Source organism: Culex pipiens, chromosome 2 (assembly GCF_016801865.2).
Source record: "Culex pipiens pallens isolate TS chromosome 2, TS_CPP_V2, whole genome shotgun sequence".
In the NCBI taxonomy this organism is placed as follows: domain Eukaryota; kingdom Metazoa; phylum Arthropoda; class Insecta; order Diptera; family Culicidae; genus Culex; species Culex pipiens.
The window spans coordinates 29,869,460-29,895,722 of NC_068938.1; the positions used below are offsets into that span (position 1 = coordinate 29,869,460).

At 38.9% G+C, this 26,263-nt stretch overlaps 1 protein-coding gene across 7 annotated transcripts in view; it reads right to left on the reverse strand.

Moving 5' to 3' along the window:
- The window catches only part of LOC120421985 (DENN domain-containing protein 1A), a 67,208-nt gene that overhangs the window by 7,929 nt on the left and 33,016 nt on the right, over positions 1-26,263 (reverse strand). Inside the window, exons 5-9 of one of the 7 annotated variants that reach the window (XR_005606058.2) lie at positions 26,089-26,229; positions 14,576-14,608; positions 13,913-14,491; positions 7,040-7,840; positions 3,204-3,329 (exon numbers count right to left, since the gene is read on the reverse strand). Coding sequence is in view for 6 of the 7 variants with exons in the window: in XM_039585297.2 (XP_039441231.1) it covers positions 3,532-3,591; positions 7,040-7,840; positions 13,913-14,491; positions 14,576-14,608; positions 26,089-26,229 (1,614 nt within the window). In the remaining variant the exon portion in view is untranslated. Of the gene's footprint in view, positions 1-3,203; positions 3,330-3,365; positions 3,592-7,039; positions 7,841-13,518; positions 13,736-13,912; positions 14,492-14,575; positions 14,609-26,088; positions 26,230-26,263 lie in introns of those variants that run through there. The other 6 variants (XM_039585297.2, XM_039585295.2, XM_039585299.2 and 3 more) reach the window with 6 other exon arrangements.

A 26,263-nucleotide genomic window follows, 5' to 3' on the forward strand; every position in this document is an offset into this window, starting at 1 on the left:
GCTGTGCAAAAATTTTTTGAGCGGGTTATGATTTTTTGAATCAATACAGATTTTTTCAATAAATTGAAATATCGGTATCACAAATTTTTCAACTTCATTTTTCGATGTGAAATCAAATTTTCAATCAAAAAGTACTTTAGTGAAATTTTGATGAACTGAACGGTTTCAAGTTAAATCTATTTTTAAGGTGACTTTTTTGAAAATAGTCGCAGTTTTTCATTTTTTTAAATGAGTGCACGTGTTTGCCAACCCTTGAAAAAAATATTTTTGAAAAGCTGAGAAAATTCTCTATATTTTGCTTTTTTGAACTTTGTTGATACGACCCTTAGTTGCTGAGATATTGCAATGTAATGGTTTAAAAACAGGAAAATTGATGTTTTCTAAGTCTCACCCAAAAAATCCATCATTTTCTAATGTCGATATCTCAGCAACTAATGGTCCGATTTTCAATGTTAATATATGAAAAATTTGTGAAATTTTCCGATCCTTTCGAAAACAATATTTTCAAAATTTTAAAGTCAAGACTAACAATTCAAAAGGGCCAAACATTCAATATTACGCCCTTTTATAATGTTAGTCTTGTTTAAAAATTCTGAAAATATTTTTTTCGAAAAGATCGGAAAATTTCACGAATGTTTCATATTTTAACATTGAAAATCGGACCATTAGTTGCTGAGATATCGACATTAAAAAATTGTGGGTTGTTTGGGTGAGACTTAGAAAACATCAATTTTCCTGTTTTTAAACCTTTGCATTGCAATATCTCAGCAACTAAGGGTCGTATCAACAAAGTTCAAAAAAGCAAAATATAGAGAATTTTCTCAGCTTTTCAAAAATATTTTTTCAAAATTGGGCAAACATGTGCACTAATTTAAAAAAAATGAATAATGCGACTATTTTCAAAAAAGTCACCAAAATATGGATTTTACTTGAAAACGGTGCACTTTTAAAATTTCACTTAAGTACTTTTTGATTGCAAAAATGTTTTTACATCGAAAAATGAAGTTGAAAAATTTTTGCGACTAATATTTCTATTTTTTCAAAAATCAGTATTGATTCAAAAATTCATAACTCGCTCAAAGATTTTTTGCACAACCTGGAAATTTTAGAAAAATTGGCATTTTATGTCCTCTAAAACATATTAAAAAATAAAAAAAATTAAAAATAGTGTTTTTTTTTGCAAATCAAGTTTTAGTGATAAAAAGTTGAATAAAAAATCACCAAATTCGTTTTTACCGGGTATCATTTTTTCCAGGTGTAGTCCGTATCCATACCTACAAATTTGCCGAAGACACCAAATCGATCAAAAAAAATTGTCAAGAGATACAGATTTTTTAATTTTCATACATCATTTTTGTATGGACAGCTGCCAAATTTGTATGGAAAATTATATGGACAAACTAATAATGCAAAATGGTTTCTTTGGGCACACCGAAAGCACCAAAAAAGTTTCAGTCGGATTAAAAAATACAAAAAAAAAATCGAATGACCGAAATCTGAGAGAACTGCTCGAATTTGAAACTTCAATTATGTTTTTTTTTTTAATTTCTGCCAAAGAAACCTAAAGAGGCTAAAGAGGTAAAAAAGTGCAAGCTATTAACCAATTAATCGTCAAAACAGTTTTATATGATCATGACATCAGGTATAAATTATTTTAAAAAAATCCGAGAGGAAATTAAATTTCAATAATGTATCCTCAATATCCTCATGAATATAAAATGGTCAAAAACTAACAAAAAAAAAAAGTGGTCAAAACCCGTGGTTTTTAGACTTTTTTTGTATTGTTCACAACAATTGGAATAAGGACAACAGTCAATATTTTGAAAAAAAAAAAGATTCAGACCAATTAATAAAACAGTTTTAATAAATAAGATACATTATTCTGTATTTTCCGTGAGGCGCTCTGCAACACCTTTGGATGTCGGCTGTAAACGAAAACTCATGGAAGTGACGTGAATTTTTCCATCAGTGTATTTTTTACAGAAAGCTTCTGAGTTTGGTATAAATAAAAAAATGACTTAGATATTATTTTGAATTGTGAACTAAGTGTTAATTAATCTTTTTACCATTTTAAAATATTTTTGAAAATCTTCAATTCGTTTTCATAAAAGAATTTTACATTATTCCAAACGAAATCAATAATTACAGGTCAATAAATGGGACCCATATATTTTCAAAAACAATTATTTAAGTGTGTTTAAATTATTTCCAAAATCTTATTTAAAATCAGTTTGAAGCAAGTGATAAGAAAAGTAGTAAAAGAATGTCTTGTTGTTATTATTAAACAGTAAAAAAAACAAAAGACAGAATTGTTTTTCGTTATCATATCGTAAATAAAAGGAGAACCATATTTTAGTACCAATATCGATAAAGTTGATTTGACCAAATTTAAGAAATATTTCGGCTGTTTTGTATTTTCCCTAGAACAGTAACAGTATTAGTAACAACGGGTCATCCATAAACCACGTGGACATCTTAGAGGGTGGGATGGGGTTTGGTTTGGGTTTTTTCGTATAGAAAATAGTTTTAAAAATCTAAGATTTCCAAAAGAGTGTCCAAGTGGTTTATGGATAGCCCGTAATTGACGCAATTGATTTAAAGTAAAAAATTACACATTGAAAAAAGGGGGTGTACAAAATACGTGCATTTTTTTCCAATATATTTCAAAATCACACACTGATCAAAAGTAATCTCATTCGTTCAAATACAAATCACAAACACACGCAGAGTTAAAACTAGCAAAAAAAAAAAATATGGAAGCAAAAGTTGCAAACTGTTGAACTTAAAATAAATATTTTTAAACAAAAAAAAGGTGTAAATTGACGTTATTACGAGGGGACAAACCAAAGCTAAAAAAGGGAATACACACTGAGCTGAGGTAGAGGAAAGTAAAACGGTGAACTTGAGCAGGGATGAGAGATACCAATACTTTGACCATCACAGCGATTACTTGAGGTGAAACGGTGATGAATGATTGAAATTTCGCGTGAACCGTGCGAATGAATGACATGTGTGAGAGAGAGAGTGAACTTCTTACCCGCGAATGGAATTTGATTTTGCGTGAAATGTAAGCTGATGATGACTTTGAAATGTAACATTTATACTAGGCAAAAATGTATGATTCAATTTGGCTGATTGATAAAAGTTCGCACAGGAAAGCTAGAAAGCTAGTAAAGTTAGGAAAGAAAAATTCAAACGCTTACTCGAACGTGTGTAGTTGTGCTAAAGTAATGCTAGGTATTAAGTTCGATTAATTTCGTTTGGGCATCCATCGGGGCTTTTCACTGCTTTCCGGCAGCGGTTCCGTTTTCGTTGACGTTGGTAGCAATCTTTGGCATCTTTTTTTTAGTCACGTAATTTTTCGTTGAAACAAAAGTTACATTTTTGGCACGTAGTTTCGACGCGTTTTATGGTTAGGAAACGATTTTTTGTTGGCATTCGAGGGTTTGTTTGTTTTGAATCGCGCATGACGATGGTGGGGAAGAAATATGTTACAAGACGTTAGAGATTTCGGTTTTGGGGCTTGGTGCTTCAAACGTCGTGGTTCACCACGGGCTGCATGCTGAGCTTTCGTTCGACGCGGAACCTCGACTGCATTTGAAGGTTGGGGAGGCCGAAAACACGGGGTCAGACAGGGTTGGTTGGTTGGTTGGTGATGGTGTTAAAATCATAAAAGGAAGAAAGAAGGTTTGTTTTTAAATTTTAAAATGTTAGCTAGAGAAAGCGATAACTAGTTTAATCTACAGGACTAGAAAAGCGATGGCAGTTGAGCGGAAAGTGATTATGATTCAAAAGATGAAAAGAAAATGTTTAAGGCTAGAGATTTATACTATTCATATGTAATTTATCACAGAAAAATAGACGTGGTTTGACTAATAACGCAAGCCTCCTTTTCTTCCAGTGTGGATCTATCGGACCGCGCAGTAGACTAACAATCCAAAGGTCGTCGGTTTGAATCTCACTGAGGACGTAAACAATTTTAAATTTGAAGGCCATGTGGTTTATGCACGATCCCTATAGGGCACTGAGAAAAACTCATTTTTCACAACAAAATAAATTTGAAGAGGCTGTATCTCAGCAACTAACAGTCCAATCAATAAAGTCAAAAACGAAAATTGTAGGAAATTTTCTCAGCATTTTTTTCAGGTGTGCTTTTTCCACATGAAGTATTTGAAAATAGTTGAAAATTTATAATTATAAAAATGCCTTTCCAAAATGGATTGATTTAAAGAAAAATGTTTTTTTAACATATATTTCTAACTTCAGTATCAGATTTTCCACCACCCTAAACTCTTGTGCAAAAAACATACGAAATTGAAAAAAAACGTATTTCAGGCATTCAAAAGTGGACAAAAATTAGGATTTTTTTTCGTGTAACTTTTTTATTAAAGGTCTCATAACTCACAACTTTTTTGAAGACACCAAATCGATAAGAAAATCATTCTCAAGGTTTCACTCAAATAAAAAAATGCAAATAAAAAATCCAACAGAAAAATGATATATTATAGAGAATTGGTCAATTGAGAAAAGAACAAAAAGCAAAAAAAAATATTAAAAAAAATCAAAACCTGATGAATTTCATCTTGCCAAAAATGTCATGAGGCCGAAATCAATATGTCCGAATATATTCAAGGAGAGCTATTCTTCCTAGATTAAGCTTTCAATGCCCGTATTCAAAATTGGTATGTTTATACTTATACTTCGTTTCAACTAGAAATGGAAAAAAGTTAAAGATAACCTAATATAAAATTGTATATTACAGTATTTATTCTCCCGAAGAATTTAGAAAAATGTCTGAGAATTGGATTAATTTTTTTTTTCATAATTTCCCTTTTTAATATTGTAATTTTTTAATATTAAACTTTTTAATCATTGTTGATTTATCTTGTTATCAGTATTATATTTACAATACAATTATAAATTTTTTTCAATGAGAAATTCAGTTTGATAAGATTCCATGCTTTACCACTTATTTTATGCAAAATGTTTGAAAAGACAAATTCTTTTAACATATTTGCAATAACTTAAATCAAAATTGGATTATTTTTTGAAATTTCAATATTTTCTTCATGTTTTTAAAACGTAAACAAGTTTTACATTTTTTCATTCAGAACGAAAACGTTTGGACTTTTTTTTTAAATTTAAGTTTTCCGATTCAGACATACTCACAATAAAGTTCAAGGGAAACATATGGAAAAAAAAATATTTGAAATGGCATAATAAGTTTAGTTAAACAATTTAAAAATATTTACCACATAAAAACATTTCCAAACTCAAAATGGATTTTTTTTTCAAATATTTAATCAATGTTACTACTGTTTGATAAATAAAAATTTATAAAAATCTTTTGACTCATGAAAAAATATTATGAAAATCTGTGTCATATGCATCCAACATTTATAAGGAATTTTAATGTCTTAAATATATCATTAATTCTCAAATAGATTGCAATTTTGAAAGGAACCTTAAATTTAAAGTAAGTAACTAAAAAAGAATTGAGTATTTTTAATTTGAAAATTGAATATAATTTTCTAACAAGCATTTTTGGGATTCCCGACTTTTTGACAAATAATCACAAATTCACGATTTTTTTTCTCGATTTCTGGCGAATTCTCGACTTTTTCTTGACTTTCCCGATTTTCCGACTTGAGTGGCCACAATTTTGGCAGGTGTCCATACAAGAAAGCTATAAACTTACCGATTCTGTATCTTCGGCAAAATTCCCTTTTTTTATTTTGCACATTTAACCGGGAATTGCACAAAATATTCACTTTTAGAAATACTGGAAATGACATTTTTTTTTTACTTATGTTTATTTTTTGAAGTTTATGACGTTGATAAAGATATTACTGTTGACAGTTTCCTAAATAACTATTTCATAATATATTTTGAATACCAAATATTTCAGATATTTTAGAAGCAAAAAGAAAAAAACTAAAATGACTCCCCAAAAAAATCTCGAGGATTTTAGCTTTTGATCAAATAATAATTATCAAGAAAAAATATTGAAAGTTTTTTATCAATTTGTCCTAAATGTTTGAAAAATATAAACTAAAAAACAGTTTTATAAATTACACCAAATGTTTTACAATAAAGTTGTATTTTTCCAGTTATTTATAAGTTAAAAAGGATTTAGTCATCCGGTGTACTTATTGAATTGAATTTAAAATAATGTATAAAAATCTACATTCGATGCGGTTGTGTAAATTTCCGAAATTTAATTTAAACTTTTGATACGCAAATTTGATAGAACCGGCAATTTTTGTTAAAATTTAAAGGTAAGTCCGACCGACATTTTCTCGGTATTCCCGATTTTTCCCAATGAGGCCACTTTGAACTAGAGGTTACTACAGCGATGAGGAGCCAGATACATCGAATTGATCATTTGCATCCCTGCTTCCAAATGATAGTCGATCTTAGATAGCCTGCAGACAAACATACGTAAATTTCTTTAAACAACAAATTAACGATCAGTTTGAAGAATCAGCAACTCAACACGGAAATTTTGAATTTACCACAATTTAGCTGTTTCTTAAAACTGTATGAATGCACACAATAACATTTTTGGATTTTAGAATATGTTGATAAAGTTGTTTAAGGATTGAAGTCTGTTTACCTTTGGGGGGAAGGATCAACTTCTAAAGAATTGTTATGAATTAACGTCTGTTTATCTGTGATAACCTATAGCTTTTTAAAGAAAAATTTTGAGTAAAAATATTGGTAATATTTTGTACCTAAGCATTAATTTCAGGGGAAATTTAAAATAGTGGAGAATATGATCAAAATTTACGGGTAATCATAAGCCAATTGTATTTGCTAATCAGTTAGAAGCGATCGTTATTATTATTATAAATAAGTAGTAAGAAAATAGTAAATGATGAGCAGCGGAAATATACTAAGCACAAGCAATATGGATGAAGTAGTAGGTGGTGATGATGGTGGTGATACAATGATGGGCATAATGAAGTTATACAGTACAATAAACCATGTATAGTTGAATTTAATGTTTTTTGTTTTGATTTGGTAGTAAAGCGGTTACCTCTTTGCGCAGAAGGGTGGTGGGCTTTGGTGCCAGCGGCGGCCGTTGAGGCGGTTGCGGTGCCGGTGGCTTATGGTGCTGATGATGGCTGTTGGACGTTGGCCGTGGCAACGTGGCGCTGACGATCCCACTGCTGCCCGACGTCGTTTCGAGTACAATTTGGCTACTAGCGTGGTTGGTGGAGTTGGAGTTGGTATTCGAGATGGCGGAGTTGCTGCTGGAGTTATTTGGCGTTAAGGTGATCATGAGGTGGTCATCGTCCCCGCCGTCCAGCAGGAGCGCGGCCGTCGTGGCGTTCCGGGACGCTTTCAGGGGCGGTGGCGCCGGCGGGGTCGTTGCTTTGGATTGTTGCATGGCGGCGGCGGCGGCTTGCTGGAGGAAGTGGGTGTAGTTGCGGTACGGCGAAGCCGACGTCGACGAGGAAGACGAGGGTGGGGACATGGGCGGGGGTGAAATCTGGATGGCCGCGAGGGCTTCGGCCGCGGTTTGGAAGCGCCGTGGTGGCACCGGCGGACACGGCATGTCCGGCGAGAGATCAAAGTTTCGGTCCTCGTCGCCGTCGTCGTCCCCTTCGTTGTTGTTGATCCGGTGGTTGCGACTGTGGTTCCGCCTCGGCGAGGACCCGTTCAGATCAAGCTGAAGCAGCAGTGGCTGCTGCTGGGGCTGGGACGACGAAGGAACTAGCTCCTGAATTCGGGGCAGCGTTTGGTTTCCGCCAGGGGGGCTCAGAGGTGCTCCGGTTCGACTCGAGGGTCGATTCATTGTCGCCGTTGACGAGTCCAAACTGAACGTTGGTTTGAGCTAGATTTTTGCCGCGTTTTTTTTTTGTGATTCGAGCGCGCAATTTTTGATGATTTTGAGCGTGATATTGGCACACACATGAGGCGCGCGGGACACACACACAGAGATGGTCGTGAAGTTGAGAGAGAGAAGGCACATGTGGATGCATGGATCGAATTTGGAAAGTTGGATTATGTGACGTAGAGAAATGATTGATTTTTTTTTATTTCGGTAGAATTCGGGTTGATTTTTTAGATTAAATTCATGGCAACACAGAACGAATATGTGTGTGTAATGTTGGCATGTGGACATGTTTTTGAAAAGAGAATGGAAAGCAGAAAGAGGTATAAAAATAAGATTTAGACACACGGAAGAGAAGGTGTTTTGATCTGTGTTAAATTTATGTTTTTTTGAACCTCTCGAGTAGAATTTTGAATTTTGTAGAGCATCAAAAAAGTTAGTTTGTAGAATCCCAATCACCGACCAATTATGGCTGCCACTTATTGTTTCTCTTAATAATAATGGATATAATGTACCTAATACCATAACCATAATTTGGACAGACATGCCACCTAAGTAGATTTGAAAACCATTTATGAGAACATTGTAACAATATATACTATTTTTTTACTTCTAAATATTCAAATTACTTAAACTTTTCATTAATGCGTATCATGTCTTTCTGGTGCAACAAAACGGACAAGACTCACAAGTTCACAGTGGGAGAATTAATCAAAAGTGTCAAAACAGTAGTTTATGCAACGAATTGCTAATTGAATGTTTTTCAGCACGATTTGTACATTTACCGTTACCGGTTTACCGAGTTCAAAAAATATTACTAGTGCTGGAAAGATCGAGTTAGGCAACGTGTTCCATATTTAGACAAGGCTTGAGGATACCTCGAACACTTATGGCAAGTAAACACAAAGTTTTGTTATTTTCTTACTTTTAACATCAAATTTGAGTTCTGCGACCCCATTTTAGTCAAATTTGAATAGTTGATTGCCTGTAAATATACAATATTTTATCATCGCCATTTTGGCCGCCATCTTGGATTTAAAAATTCTCAATCATTTTGGAGTAGTTTACGAAAAAACATTTTTTTTTTGTGATTCGGTTATCCGAAGTGAAATTTGTCCAAGGCCTTCGGATAATCGAGTCGGGACTGTACTCGGTAAATCTCGTTGCATAATAATACGATTTTTTATTTTAATAAAAAATAGAGTTGGTTTTATATTTTTTAATAAATATACAACTTAAATTATTGGCTGAAAATGTACAAAAGAAAACTAAAGGAGAATGGGCAAATTTGTATGGGAGCTGGTCCAAGGATGTACACGAACGGGACCAACTTTTTTCGAAAGATCTCGCCGAGACATGAAAAAAAGTCTTCCGGACCAACTCTCTAAACCCCGGGGTTCAAAAGTTACATGTTGTTGAAGTTTGAGCATTTTGGGTAAAAATGTACAAAAAATCGTATTTTTGCTAATTCTAAAATCATTTATAAAATCTCCATTTTATTATGGATTTTGCTCATCTTGACTTCATTCGACGCGTATCAGCAAAAACTATGAGTTCTAATATGTCTTAGCATGATTGAAACATGATTTCTCTTGTTTTTATACGTTTGAACCGTTTGTACAAGAGGCATCCCATAGAAAAAAGTCGATACTTCAAGGTATTGAAACCCAGACTGCTTCAGTGAGTATGGAAGGCTTCAGTGAAATGTTGTAACAACTTATTGAGATGGTCTGAGTCATCCGAGAACTCCTTGGAGTTAAGACCGGCGAGTCTACCGCTGAACAAGCAAGATGTCGGCGGTTTTTGACCACTGATCATACCCGCATGGCTTCAGTGAGTATGGTAGACTACTATGCTGATGTGATGGAGTGTCCTGGGTTCTTCTAGGACTCCCTGGAGTTAAGATCTGTGGGTCTACTACCGTAACAAGCAACCTGTCGACCGGTTTTGACAACGGAACATACCCGCATAGCTTCAGTGAGTGTGGTAGACTACTTTGCTAATATGTTAGGATGTCCTGGGTCATCCAAGGACTCCCTGGAGTTATGATCTGTGGAGCTACAGCCGTAACAAGCAAGAGGTCGACGGTTTTTGACCCCGGAACATACCCGCATAGCTTCAGTCAGTATGGTAGACTGCTTTCTTAATGTGTTGGGATGTCTTTGGTCATCCTAGGACTCCCTGGAGTTAAGATATTTGGGTCACTGTAACAAGAAAAAGGTCGACGATTTTTAACCGCGCATCATAACCGCAAAGATTCAGTGAGTATGGCAGACTGTATTGCTGTTATGTTGGGATGTTCTGGACCATTCCAGGGAGTCCTTGTAACAGCCGTAGACCTACAGATCATAACTCCAGGGAGTCCTAGGATGACCAAAGACATCCCAACACATTAACAAAGCAGTCTACCATACTGACTGAAGCTATGCGGGTATGTTCCGGGGTCAAAAACCGTCGACCTCTTGCTTGTTAAGGCTGTAGCTCCACAGATCATAACTCCAGGGAGTCCTAGGATGACCAAAGACATCCCAACACATTAACAAAGTAGTCTACCACACTCACTGAAGCTATGCGGGTATGATCAGTGGTCAAAAACCGCCGACATCTTGCTTGTTACGGCGGTAGACTCACCGGTCTTAACTCCAAGGAGTTCTCGGATGACTCAGACCATCCCAATAAGTTGTTACAACATTGCACTGAAGCCTTTCATACTCACTGAAGCAGTTTGGGTCGGATCCGTTTTCAAAACCTTGAAGTTTCGACTTGTTTCTATGGGATGCCTCTTGCACAAACGGTTCAAACGGATAAAAACAAGTGAAATCATGTTTCAATCATGCTAAGATATATCAGAATTCATAGTTTTTGCTGATACGCGTCGAATGAAGTCAAGAAAATCGAAATCCATAATGAAACAGAGATTTTATAAATGATTTTAGAAATAGCAAAAATCCGATTTTTTGTATATTTTTACTCAAAATGCTCAAACTTCAACAGCATGTAACTTTTGAACCCCGGGGTTTAGAGAGTTGGTCCAGAAGACTTTTTTCATGTCTCGGCGAGATCTTTCGAAAAAAGTTGGTCCCGTTCGTGTACATCCTTGGACCAAATTCGCCCATTCTCCTTTAAATTAATATTGATTTTGATATTTTAAGATTAATGAGTAAACAAGGTTGCCGTAAATGAATTGCTAAGATTTTTTTTTAAAAAGGATAACTAAATTCCTCATATTTTTCAATGATTTTTTTACGACATTCCTGATAATTTATTGTATTATTAAAATATATTTTCCTACATTAAATAAATGTTCATTATTCTTATTTTAAAACAATGAAAAACTTTGATTTATATTATTTTTAACCGCAATTGTTTTTTAAATGCAGGAGGTTATGTTACAAGCATGCCCTATACGGCTAAGAACTCGCAAGCAGCTCATTCAGATTTTTATCCATTTATTATTATTTTTAGAGAATTTTTCCAAATAAATACCTTTGCAACACAAAACTAATAATCAAGTCCTGACTGCTTTCGCTTTCGCTATGAAATGGATGATGACACAGAAAAAAATAATTCCGAATGTTAGTAAATTCACACTTTGTTTTCTGTGTATCACACTAATCGCTGCTGAAAAATCTCTCTTCTTTGACTCAAAGAGAGAATCGTAGAATGGGTCCCAGAGAGCCCGATTGCGCTGTGGAATTTACTGCTTTTATCAATAAAAATTAATTAAAATATTTAAAATCCTGTCCAACATTTGAATAATATAATAAAAGTGTTTTTAGCCCATTTAAAAAAGATATTCCTGATAATAACATTTCTATTCACATTCAAATTAATCAATATTTAAAACGGTGCACTTTTTTGAATATTGATATTTTTGTTCGATTTCTGCTAAAAAAAATTAAATAAGGGGTTCTAAAAAAATAAAACTTGGACAAAGATTTTTTGCAATTTCTGGAATTTCTGAAAAGATGGCATGTCCCCTAAAACATATTAAACATATCAAAAATATTATTCTTTCTGAAAATCATTTTTTAGTGACAAAACAATCACCTAAAAAACAATTTCCGGCTAAAATTTATTTCGGTGTAGTCCTCATCCTTACCTACAACTCCAGAGTTTTTTTGTGAAAAGGTCCAATAAACTATTGTCTTTCATATGTTTATAGGACCTAATAAAAAAAACTCTAGAACTGTTCGATCAAAAAAATCTTTCAGAAGATACTATTTTTTGAATTTTCACATACAGTACTTGTTCGGTAACTGGGCTAATAACGAGGGGACCATCGATACATAATATGATCCTGAATATAAAAATAAAAGTTAATCAAGTGTATTTAAAATGCTTACTTTTCATATTTCTTTAAGGCTGGTACAAATATTTTTAAAAGTTTTTGTCACCCCCCCCTTCAAAATTGGCCCGAAAAATCAGGGGGCAAAAAAAATATTTTTACAATAAACTTCAAAATTTCAATGAAAATTCAAGCGCAACGAACTGAAATCAAATTAAAATACATTGTCCTGCGTTTAAAATCATTTTCAGCATGTTTGGGTTTATTAAAAAATCTTAAGATTTTTTGAAAATTTTCGATGCAAAATCTTTTTTTTCGATACAATTTTTGTTTTTGTCAGATCTTAGAATTTTTGAAAACTAATGATTGCAAAACAACTGAACTAGTGTAAAATGCATTTTAAAACACTTTTTTCATTTAAATGTGAAGACTATGGCTTGTTATTTAATTTTTTATATTTTTTTATTTTTTTGCCCCCCCCTTGACCTCGGCCATGGCCGAGGGACAAAAACTTTTTTAAATATTTGCATCGGCCTAATTGTGACTTGAAATTAAATAAAAGTTTGATTTTTTTTTATTTATTGAAAATTATTTTTGCATCCATTAACCCCTCGGTCATTTCGGTTTGTTTTGGTTTTTTGACGTTTGTCTGATTTTTCACTGGGCTACGGCCCAGTTACCGAACAACTACTGCATCATTTTATTGTGGTTTGGTTGAGCGTTTTAGCAGAATGCATTACTATGAACTCGTCTCTTTGTATTCATATCATTTTAGTATGGACAGCTGTCAAATTTGTATGGATGGATCATATGGACAAACTGATGATGCAAAATGTCATGTTTGGGCGTTTTTAGCAAGGCGCCCAAAAAGTTTCAACCGGATTGAAAAATTGCAAAATAGTAATTTATGCAACAAGTTGCAAAATGAGGATTTTTTCAGTGCTAAAAAAAAAGAGTTTTATACATTTTTTTTTGTAGTTCTAAAAAACACCCATTGAATGGGATTTTAAATAAAACATAACTGTGCTTAGTCAATTCACCGTTTACCGAGTCAAAAATCAAAACAATCTTGGAAAGTATCACTTTAAGATACAAGTGCTAAAAAGTGCAACTTTATAGCACTCACCCATCGCACGAAGCACATATTTTCTAACTGAATCTTTTCATAACCCAGAATATTGTTTAAGATCCACGGTCACCAGCACATGCTCACGAAATCCAACCTACACAACCTTCACCTGAAAAAAAAAACCGTTTTTGGCTATGCCAATTTCCACCTGGAAATTCCAACTACTTCATCCATAGCGCGCGCTACTTGCTGTTTTCGTCAGCCATGCAGAGTTGTTACAGATAAGTGAACTATTTGATTAGGATTATATTTCAAACGGTTTATTTCATATCGCCATGTCGTATTTTGCAGTATCTTTTTTGTATACATAAGTTAAGAATAGAGTATAAAAGTACGCTTATTTGATGCTCTTTAGTGTTGTGCCGAAAAGTGTGTTTTCCACTGTTTTGTTCCGTCCAATTGAGTTTTTATTTGTGTGTGAGAGGTATTAAGAAGCTCGCAATAGAACAAAAGGGGTTTGTGTGTGTTTTGTGGCAAACTTAAAAAGAAAAACAAACAAAAAAACAAGTCGTTCAAACTATTCCGTACAAACTAGAGTATAAGTTGTTTCAAACCAAGCAATCACTCGCAAGTAAACTAAGAAAATCAAAAAAACCCATACCAGAGTACACAACTCGCTACTCGCTACAACCTAGCTACAGCAGAAGGTACTTACGTTCCGGTTGACCGCCGGCGACTTGAACAGCGCCAGATGCTGCAACTCCTGCAGCAGATTCATCTCCGAGGACGAGTTCGAGCTCGTCGGGCTGAGGCTGAGCGAGGGACTCCGCACGTCGCTCGTACTGCTCGTGGCCGGCGTCGTCGTCGCGTTGTTAAAGTGGTTCTGGAGGCTGTTGTTGTTGGTTTGGTTCTTGAGGGCGGTCGCACTGGGCGCACATCCGGCCGTGATGGTGTTGTAGTTGTTGTGGCTGGCGCCGTTATTGCTGACCAGGTAGTGCGGCGAGTTGTACAGCGATGTGCTCGACGGCGTCAGCATCGCGGCGTGATGGTTGTGCAGGTGGTGATTGTGCTGGCCCGGGTAGGACGCGTCGTCCGGCAGGGCTATCGTCTGGGGGCGCTTGTTGAAGACCGGCGAGTTGGGCGCCGACTGGTGGTGGCCCATGTCGTACTGGGACACGTGCGAGTGCATGCCGACGCCGCTGCCCTCCAGCTTGGACTTGGGCGGGGTCGTCTCGCGGAACTTGGACCGCAGGCCCTTGTACGCCGTCTTGACGCCCTTGCCGCCCTCCTTGACCTGTTACGAGAGATAAAAATCACGAATCAATATCTCACCAAAACCAAATCAACTTAAAAGCGGCTAAAAGCACTGACGGCTTACCGATTTGACGGCGGACCGGACGGCCGGGTTGGTCTGTAGAGGCGGTGGGACGGTCACGGAGGGACGAACACACGCACGCAGGTTTTGAGGGGGGCGCACAGAAGGCAATAAAAACAGCGTTAGAAGCCACAAGAGTCGTGTGGGATGATGATCGTGAAGGTTTCGTGGTCAAATGTTGTCGCAGTGGCCAAAATGGAATGTTGCGTTGATTTTGACGTCGGTTTGTGCGTTTGAATTTTTGAAGATGAAATGAGAAAAAATGATTTTAGGGTGAGAAGGTAAAATAAACACAGGAATAAATCAAATTTAGCAGCTTATAATTTTATTGTAATTGATAAAACTTAAAATTAAATTACAGTTTACTTTTGCATTGTATAATACTGATATGAGTACATTGTGGAATGTTAGTTACAGTGTACTGAAAAATAATAAAGCTTCAAACTTAAAACTACTTCTAGCACTTAATTTATCACAATTTTAAAGATGGATGGATTCTAGGGCGTCCAAATTTCCCGGGTTTTGAATTTCCCGGGAAACGGGAAAAATAATTTTAGAATCCCGGGAATTCCCGGGATCCCGGGATTTTTTTTAAACAGTAATAAAATCTATGTTTTCATTATATTTGTTATGTTTTCAAGCATAAAATCATAGAATTAGCTCAATCATATAAATTGCTGATAATCTACACTTCAATCTATACAAGGACGACAGTTTTTAAAAAGCCTATATAAAATTAAAATAAGTTTTTTTGTTATTTGTTGTGCTTTGGATTTTAAATGAACTACAATGTGATTCAAATTAAATAAACTTTTACAAATATATTTCTTTCTTATTTGACATGACCAGAAAAGCTTGAAAAATTTATTTGAAAATATCTTTAAAAAAACAAGAGGCGACAACAAATTAAATGACACCAGCCAATGTAAAATTTAGGATAAGTTTTGAATTTCATGTTTTACATAATAAAATGTATGCAACAAGTGGCAAAAAGAAGATTTTTTCAGCACGAGTCGTACATTTATCGGATAAATCTCGATTACTTTTTCAAATGGTCCTATGTACATAGGAAACTCTTGGCGCATTTGTTGTTTTGAAAAAGTTATCTAGAAATACGACAAGTGCTGGAAAAATCAAGTTTTACAACAAGTTGCTTACAACATCTTTTGCAATCCCGAATAAACGCCTTTCGAATGAAATTTTTGCAAACATCCATGTGTTAAATAAATTCACCGTTAAAATTAAAAAATAATTTGAAAATTTTACTCATTGATACAAGTGCTAAAATGTTTAACTTTCACAAAAAAACATAAATTACAAATTATTTTTAAGTTACTACCGCCACTAGGAAAAAAACTACTAGGAAAAAACAGTCTAAATAGGTAAGGAGATTTTAGAGCAATAAATTAAAAAATCGGTGTTCTGTGAAATTATTTTGTTCTGTTCCTGTTTTAACCAAAGTAATTCAAAACATCATGCAAAAAAAATACTAAATAGCTGTTGTTGGGACACACTAGTGCCCAAACACGAAGTCCGTATAGATAAGAGAGAATTTGAATTCAGTTACATTAGTATTAGCACACTATCACCTTATCACAACGCTCGGCCAGCGAGCCCGATCACGAGAGAGTTTTGCTACCTACTTTGCGACAAGGTCAAGTTCGTGGTGATCGCCACTCGTAGTTAAGTTGAAATACACAGTTCGAACTGACCTCACGCGTTTTTCGTTCCTTTTGGCAATAAATTTCTCGTGCGAAATAAATTCGTCTTTTTCGATTGCCAATTACGACGCGTTTTTTTGATCCTCGAATATTCTGTCGCGGGAGTGTTTGAAGGCCACCGATATCACGCCCTTTGACGACCATTCCCTAACATTTTTTGGTCCTTCGAGCCGGATCAGTCCACCACAACAGACATGCAGTACTCACGTGGTCGTCAATCGATAGACTACGATGACCTTTGATCCAGTCAAGGCCCTTTGTCCTCCTCGCACAATACAGCCCAAGCCACGCCGTGCCGCGCCGTCCTGCACCACGAGGTCACCACGTGGCACGGCACGGCGCGGCACGGCGTGGCTTGGGCTGTATTGTGCGAGGAGGACAAAGGGCCTTGACTGGATCAAAGGTCATCGTAGTCTATCGATTGACGACCACGTGAGTACTGCATGTCTGTTGTGGTGGACTGATTCGTTTGGTTTGGGTGTTCGATCGTCAATTCTGCGCTCATCTCGACCTGGTTGGTAGTGTGCGCATCGTGTTTTTCCGCATTTTTTGGGCTTTGTTGAGCACTGCTGGTCGCTGTGGGACATGACTCCTGGACTACGTGCGTTGTTCCACCAAGAGCGGTTCTATCTGGACACACTTACCAACGCAAAGCAGTTTGTGGAGGGTTACAAAGAGGCTCAGCACAGTGGACAATTAGCGGGGTGGAAGCAACGAATCGATGGTCTTGATGACAAATTTCATGCTAATCGTCTTGCCATCGAACTGTCGCTGGACGATGATGAGGATAAGTCCAAATCAGACAAGGTGACGGCGAAGCCCGAGGATGCCGCTGCGCAAGCTAAAGAGGACGCTGACAAGGATGCCGCTGAAGAAAGCAATCGACTTATACGCAAGAAATTCGAACTGGACTACGTTCTTGTGTACAGCTTCCTGGTCAACGAAATCCAGAAACAAACCGTGGCTCCCCAAGCTGAAGTCAACCCTGTCTCACCTGGACGCTCGCGTGTCAAGCTTCCTGACATCACCCTTCCCATGTTTAATGGTTCGATCTTGGAATGGATCACATTTCGTGATTCATTCAAATCTTTGATTCACTCCAACGCCGACCTGTCGCCTTTCGATAAATTCATGTACCTAGTGGGATCGATGACGCCGAAGGCGAGGGAGAGGATTGACAACATCGATGTTAGTGCTGCTAACTATCCACTCGCCTGGCAGGCATTGGAAGATTTGTTTGAAAACAAGAAGCTTATCTTCAAGGCGTACATGGATGTTCTCTTTGCAATCGAGCCGATGCGTAAGGAATGTTACGAGTCCCTGGCGCAGCTAGTCGACGGCTTCGAGCGGAACCTGAACATGATCAAGAAGTTGGACATATCAACGGACGGCTGGGGCGCTGTTCTGGGTCACATGGTGTGCAGCCGGCTTGATCCTTCTACATTGAAACAGTGGGAATCACACTATCGTTCCACTGACGTTCCGGACTACAAGGAACTGATGGCGTTCTTAAAGGGTCACCTCTCCGTTCTCCAGTCGCTGCCTACAAAGTCGTCGTCGGAGTCTCACAAGCAAGAACAGCGGCCGCTGAAATCGAAGACCGTCCACGCAGTCACTAGTCCAGCGACCGGCTTGTGCCCGTTCTGCTCCAAGTCCACGCACTCTGCGTTTAAATACGAAGTCTTCCAAGGGTTGCCAGTCCCGCAACGATTTGACCTTGTGAAGAAGAAGAATCTGTGCATAAATTGCTTGTCGTCGGAGCACATGGTTCGCAATTGCTCGTCAGGCACCTGCAGGGTCAACAAGTGCCATCAAAAACACCACACCATGCTCCACCTATCAGCGGACGTTCGCCCAACGAATCCCAACAAACCAGTTGTCTCTCGCTCACATCCGCCCTTGTCGGAAAGCCCGCCGAACCCGTCCTCCTCGCAGTCGTCGCCCCCTCTCCCCTCGGTATCCCAACCGCCCTCTGCCACAAGCCTCGTGTCCACCAACTCGCCCGGAGCCCCTCGAGTTCCTGCCACCGTGCTGCTCCAGACGGCTATCGTTAAGGTCCTCGACTTCTACGGACATCACCAGTGGGCACGAGTCCTACTCGATCCAGCGTCGCAGCTGAACCTGATCACCGAGAACATCGTGCAGAAGCTGAAACTACGCCGTTACAAGTGTCACCAAGCAATCGGAGGAGTCGGAAACTCGATGGTGACATCGTCGCACGCTGTCCACGTTCAGATTGGGTCACACTGCTCGGACTTCAAGTCCGTTCAATCGTTCCACATTCTGAAAAGGATCACCCAAGATCTACCTACCAGAACTTTCGACCCAACATCGTGGAAACTTCCGACAAACATCACCCTAGCAGATCCCAAATTCTTCGAACCAAGCTCAATCGATCTACTCCTCGGCATGGAACTCTACTACGACCTGCTACTAGACGGGTTCACCAAGCTGGGACCTGAGAAACCGATTCTTCAGAACACAGTCTTCGGCTGGGTTGCCTCTGGGAAAATTGGATCTGGCCAGGCGGAAGGAGCGCTGAAGATGGCCCATGTGTGCAGTGACCAGTCTCTGGATCAACTTCTTAACCGCTTTTGGGAAGTAGAATCCTGTTGGTCAGCAAGCACTCAGTCGATGGAAGAAGTCGCGTGCGAGGAACACTTCGTTGGAAATACCTATCGAGACGAGTCAGGTCGGTTTGTAGTCACCCTTCCGAAACAACCATCCGTCCTGAACCAACTAGGAGACTCGAAGAAAATTGCCACAAGACGATTTCTTGCCTTGGAACGTCGTCTCGATGCAAACCCTCAATTGAAACAAGTCTATACCAATTTCATTGAGGAGTATCATCAGCTGGGGCACATGCGCGAAGTTGAAGATGTCAGCTCCCATCCAGCTGGCCCGTCGTACTACTTACCACACCACGGAGTTGAAAAGGCGGACAGCACCACTACAAAACTACGAGTTGTATTCGACGCCTCCTGTCGGACGGACAGTGGAGTCACGTTGAACCAGGCACTGATGGTCGGGTCAGTGGTCCAAGACGACCTTTTCGCCATACATCTTCGTTTTCGTATGAATCGGATCGCCTTAATCGCGGACATTGAAAAAATGTACCGTCAGATTCGCATCCATCCTTCGGACTACCAACTCCAACGAATCCTTTGGCGCAATTCCTCCTCCGAACCGCTTCGCACGTTTGAGTTGACGACAGTCACCTACGGAACTGCCTCAGCCCCGTTTTTGGCCACGCGATGCTTGAACGAGCTGTCTAAGCAAGGCGCGGAGGACTACCCACTTGCGTCACTGGCATTGGGTAGGGACTTCTACGTGGACGACATGCTAACCGGAGTGTACGACGAAGAGGAAGGCGAAGAACTCTGCAAGCAGCTGTTGTCACTTTTGCCATCTGCCGGGTTCAGTCTACGGAAGTGGGCATCAAACTCCGCCGAAGTTCTCTCGAAAATACCCCCCGAGCTGCGCGACGAACGATCCGTTCTGGGGCTGGAATCCCACACAACTCCAATAAAAACTCTCGGAATCCAGTGGCAGCCAGCTACAGACACGTACAGCTATGCGGTTCCAATCTGGTCTACACAGTCTGTCATCACACGTCGCGTCGTCGCATCCGATCTAGCCAAGCTGTTCCTGCCGCTCGGCCTACTGGGTCCGGTAATAGTTCTTGCCAAGATATTCGTCCAATCTCTTTGGGAAGAAAACAAGTCATGGGATGCACCGTTGAAGCCAGAACAGCAGCAGTATTGGCGGGAATATCGCAACAGTCTAGAAGACATCCCATCAATATCCATTCCACGATGGGTAGCGTGCGCGAGTGATCCTGTGCTCGTCGAGTTGCACGGGTACTGCGATGCATCCGAACGTGCGTATGGAGCCAACATCTACATACGAACCGTATCCAGGGACGGCACTATTTCGGTGCGACTGTTGTGCGCCAAATCGAAGGTGGCGCCTTCAGGCAAGTCCAAGAATTCAGTACTACTATCCTTACCACTGTTGGAGCTCTCATCGGCACTTCTCCTGGCTCACCTGTACCACAAGGTTGCCGCCAGTCTCGACCTGAAGACGAAGCCATTTTTCTGGACGGACTCGATGATAGTTCTGTGCTACATTCGCTCACCACCGGCCCGCTGGAAAAAGTTTGTTGCAAACCGAGTGGCGGAGATCCAACGACTCACCGCTGGCGGGATCTGGTCGCATTGCCCTGGGGCCGAAAATCCAGCGGACATAATCTCACGTGGAATGAGCCCCGCGGAGCTGAGAGACACACCCGCGTGGTGGATCTCACACGAGTGGCTTAATCGAGAGTCCCGATTTTGGCCGCCGATAAATCAGCCCCTTCCTGACTACCTGCCGGGCATCGCCCAAGCGGAGCGTGCGGTAGCGCTCCCGGTTCAAGAAGTAAAACCAAACGAACTCTTCGCGATCCAGTCATCGTTCCCTCTCCTGCTTCGTCTTGTCGCCTACCTTCGTCGGTTCCAGCACAACGCGTCCTCTCGAGATCGCAACAACCGGAGGATCGGACACCTAACAACTCTCGAGCTGACTGACGCGACGAAGATTCTTGTTCGAATCGCACAAAGAGAAGCCTTCGCCCGAGATCTAGCCGAAATTGAATCCAGTGGACAAGTAAGCCATCGTTCGGAACTGAAAAATCTGGCACCTATCCTGGTCGATGGGGTCCTCCGTGTGGGTGGTAGACTAAAACACGCAGCCATCTCCGAAGATAGGAAACATCCCATGATCTTGCCAGCTCGTCACCCCCTGACCGAGCGCATTTTGGTGCACTACCACGAGAAACACCTCCACGCTGGACCGCAGCTTCTCGTAGCATGTGTCAGAGAAAGATTCTGGCCCCTTCGTGTGCGCAATTTGGCACGGACTATAGTGCATACCTGCGTGAATTGCTATCGTTGCAAGCCCACCATCAGCGAGCAGCTCATGGGAGACCTGCCCCAACAAAGAGTCACACCCTCGCTGCCTTTCCTCAACACCGGCGTTGACCTGTGCGGACCGTTCCAGTATCGAAAGGCGCCGAGAGCAGCACCAACTAAATGCTATGTGGCCATTTTCGTGTGCCTCGTCACAAAGGCTGCTCACATCGAACTTGTCTACGACCTTAGTACAGTCGCCTTCTTAGCGGCCTTGCACAGATTTATCGCTCGTCGAGGGAAGCCGAAGCTCATCCAGTGCGACAACGCAACGAACTTCAAGGGAGCAGAAAGGGAATTGGAGAAGTTACGAAAGCAGTTCATCAACCAGCAACTCCAAGCCGCAGTGGTCAACCGCTGTGCAGACGACGGCATCGACTTTAAGTTCATTCCGCCCCGCAGTCCCAATTTTGGCGGATTGTGGGAAGCGGCGGTGAAGTCGTTTAAAAAACACCTGCGAGCCACAATTGGAAATTCGGTACTGTCGCAAGACGAGTTCGTCACCCTACTGGCACGGATTGAAGCCTGCTTAAACTCCAGACCGTTGACTCCGCTCTCTGCCGACCCAAATGACCTGGAGGTCTTGACCCCGGGCCACTTCCTCGCTTTTCGTCCGCTCACTTCGCCTCCCGAACCCGACCTGTCCGAGATTCCACGGAACCGTCTCGATCGCTGGCAGGAGAATCAAGAACTACTACGGCGCATTTGGAAGCGTTGGACTATCGATTACCTCTCGGGCTTACACCCACGCACGAAGTGGACGCAGCAGCGTGATAACATCAACGTCGGCACGTTAGTGCTACTCAAGGAGGATAATCTGCCACCCCTGAAGTGGCGCTACGGTCGTGTGATTCGTGTCTGTCGTGGCGATGACAACAACATCCGTGTCGTCGTTGTACGCACCGCCGACGGAGAGTACACACGGTCCATTTCGAAGATCTGCGTCCTGCCGTTACGCCAACCCACCGCTGATGTCGCTGGCGCGGCCAACCCAAACCCCGAGGACTAAATCTTCCATCGCAACGCTGCGGCGTTGCGCACCGGGAGGCCTACGGGCCTCCAACCCCTGTAAGTTGTTTTAATATTGAATTTGCAAAAAGCTCATGAATTTTTCGTCCCCCGGCATGTTTTTGGCTCATCGATGGCGACTCCAACCCACAACCATGAGCGCGCCCAACGCGGACGATCACCGAGCATCAACCGAGAACGCGCAGAGGATCTCCCGTGACGTCACCAGGAGCAGCAATTTGGAAGGAGAGGAGAGCGGTCAATAGTCGAAGCAGAGCTGCTGTGGACAACATCAACAAAGATGACCTTGGCCTTCTGCGACGAAGCAGAAGGGTGCGATCGCGTGTATTGGTTGAAAGCTGACCCTTTCAACGGGGGCCGGCATGTTGGGACACACTAGTGCCCAAACACGAAGTCCGTATAGATAAGAGAGAATTTGAATTCAGTTACATTAGTATTAGCACACTATCACCTTATCACAACGCTCGGCCAGCGAGCCCGATCACGAGAGAGTTTTGCTACCTACTTTGCGACAAGGTCAAGTTCGTGGTGATCGCCACTCGTAGTTAAGTTGAAATACACAGTTCGAACTGACCTCACGCGTTTTTCGTTCCTTTTGGCAATAAATCTTTCGTGCGAAATAAATTCGTCTTTTTCGATTGCCAATTACGACGCGTTTTTTTTTGACCCTCGAATATTCTTCGCGGGAGTGTTTGAAGGCCACCGATATCACGCCTTTGACGACCATTCCCTAACAGCTGTCTTAATTCGTTTCATTTGTCCAGATTTGCCGCACATACCAGTGCTTGATGAAACATAATTTGATTTGATTTTGTTTTCAACTTTTAAATCATAAATATAAGTAGATATATCAGTCTTATAAAAAATATAAAATCAAATATGAAATATTTAAAGCGCTAGGCATTTTGCAGATCGGTAAACTAAAATTTAAAAAGTTTGCCCTAATAAACTAAATTAATGCTGATATATGCCGAATACAAATTATAATGTTTTAAAATTATTATCGATTCTGAGGTATTCAACTGTTCATATATTTCCACAACCAAATCAGAATTTCCAGACCAAAATTTGTTTTTTTTTTCGGGAATTCCCGGGACAAATTATAAAAAATCCCGGGATTCGGGAATTCCCGGTTCTGGAAAAATCCCGGGATTTTTGTCCCGGGAATTCCCAGGATGGACGCACTAATGGATTCTCTTTAAATAAAGATTTTTGTTGTGTTTCTATGCTTTTTCTCCTCTGTAGATTTAGGATTGTGTTACGTTTTGAATATCCCTGGAGCTAAATTAATTTTCATAGCGTAACAAATCATCTCTGCAGCAAACTTTACACAGTAGGCCTGGCCACTACAATGTCAACTTTAATGTTTAATGTTAAAAGTCGGTTACTGCTATAAAAAAGTTGCTCTTATTTTCAATATAATGTGGAATATAAAGAAACTTCCTAAAATGTCTTTTTTCAAATCTTTCAAATATGTTTTAACGATAAGCAAAATAAGTTTATTGGGATTTCTTAAAACATATAATTATTGTATTATTTAATTTACACTGACTTATTTTTTTTATTTGGCTGAGATTTCGTGAGGATCTTTCCGATGACAAATAGGGTGCCCAGAATATGGGACTGTTTTCTAAAACCTTGCTCCACAAGCTGAATATTTTTCTTTGAACTATTTTAGGACTTTGGGCCAAATACGAGCCAAATCGGAACAAAAATGGTTTAAACCTTGCTCCACAAGCTGAATATTTTTCTTTGAACTATTTTAGGACTTTGGGCCAAATACGAGCCAAATCGGAACAATAATGGTTTAAATTCATGGCAGAAAAAATCAGAAGTAAAAATTCAGCAATTTAAGAATTATAATAATTAAAAATCTTTAATTCAAAAATTTCAAAATTCGATATTTCAAGAAATTCTAGAATATTTATTCTAGAAAACTAAAATGAAAAAAAAATTCTAAAAATCAGAAAATGTAAAATTAAAAAAAAGACTAAAATTTTAATTCCAGATATTACAAATATTACTAAATTTTAAATTAAAAAAAGAAAAAAATCAAAATTCTCAAAATCTAGAATTCAAAATTTTAGAACCCAGAAAATTTTCAAATTAAAATTTTTGGAAGTATAAAATTTATAAAAATCTAGAATCCTAAAATTCAAAAATAAAAAAAAAACAAATTTAAAAATTCTGAAAATGTTAAATTATGATTAAAAAAGTCATAACAATAATGATTAAAATTTCTGGCAGAAAATACAAAAGTTTAGAAATTCAAGAATTTTGAAGTTAAAAAATCTATAACTCAAAAAATCAATATTAAAGAAAAATTTTAAATTAAAAAACAAATCAAGAATATTAAAATTCAAAATTATCAAAGAACTAAAATTCAAAAACCGAAAAAAATCTCAACAATCTTTACATAGCTTAAAAAGCTTGGGATTGAATAAGGTAATATTAAAAAAAATCGAAATTGAGAAAAAAAAAATAAAACTCCTCATTAGTAAATTAAAAAAAAAATCTTCAATTGTAAAATTCCAAAAGATATTTTATTTTATTTAAAATTTCAATATTCCAAAATATTTTTTTTAAATATAAAATTTATAAATTCCAGTCTTCCAATAATTTTAAAACCGCAGAATTTAAAATTTCAAACTTAAAAAAAATGTTAAAATTGAAAAAAGAAATTATCAGAAGTCCTCGCCAAATTTCACTCCGGATGATTTTAACACGATATTTTTTTTCAAAATGTCTTTAACTTTTAATATGACTCTAAAAATTCTTCAAAGTTGAGTTGACGGATTTTCTGTTATCTATTCAAAATTAATAAAATTATTAAAAAGGATGTTTAGATAATTAAAAAAAATGTTTGGTTTTTATTTTAGAAAAGTGCCCATTTCGTGTTTTTGTTCAACCGGTTTAACAATATTTTAGCAGCAAAACACAAGCATTCTGAATTTTCTGAGCCAGGGCGTCATTTGAATGTGCTTGCAGTCCGCATTCATGATCGACCGTCAGTGAACGCACACGAAGTTGAAACGAACTCTCTCTTGCATTCTCTCTCAAACCTCTCTCTCTCTCTCTTTCGCTCTCTTTGTGCTGCGCGGTGACAGCAATCGTTTTGAATGCAGTCATGGGAAAAGTGATCGGAGTTTCGAGTCAAGTCCAATGGTCACAAGCCCAGTATTCTGGACAGTGAAGATTCGGCTTCCAAACTATTAATGACGTGATTTTGATATTTTTAAGTCCTCGCTTAAAATTTAACTTCGGAAAATCAAATCACGATTTTTTTATGTTTATTTTAATTTTGGTCTCTGGCTCAAAAAATGCTGATTTGCGAATTTCAGAGTTTTTTTTGTGAAGGAAAAAAAAATCCCAAAACATATGGAAACTTAATTTATTTGGGATCGTTAAACTACATTTCACTTCAGAAATATAAAAAAAATAAATTTGTCTTGAATGAAAAAAATATCATCCAGTTCAAAAGTGACTTGAACATTTAAGCTCTGTTTTACCTAAGAGAAATTTATCACAAAGATGAACTCATCTTGAATTTCTCGGAATCAGTAACGAAAGCAAAATCCCCACCCCCAATGAACAACATGTCCAAGACGAACATAACAAGTGCGCGATGAATCACAGACACACAGTTCGAACAAAAGCGGCGACCTTCCCTTCCCTTTCGCGCTCAGAATGAGTTTTAATGACATGAAAACACTGTAAGAACACTCCACTCTCTCACATAAACACAAAAAAGGCTAGCAAAGTGTCATGAGATGAGGAAAAAAACTTAAGCTTGCTTGCCGCGAAGCGTAGTCAGTACCTTGTCCTTGAAGTTCTTGAGCAGGTCCTTGTACTGCTTCACCTTGCGGCCGGACTTTTCCGCGTACCGGAAGCACTCGACCTCGAACTCGTCCGAGAAGCCCTGGCCGGTGTTGAGCATGTCGAGCCGCTCCTCGATGAACTGCAAGGAGGGTGGGATTTAGTTGCGTGAATAA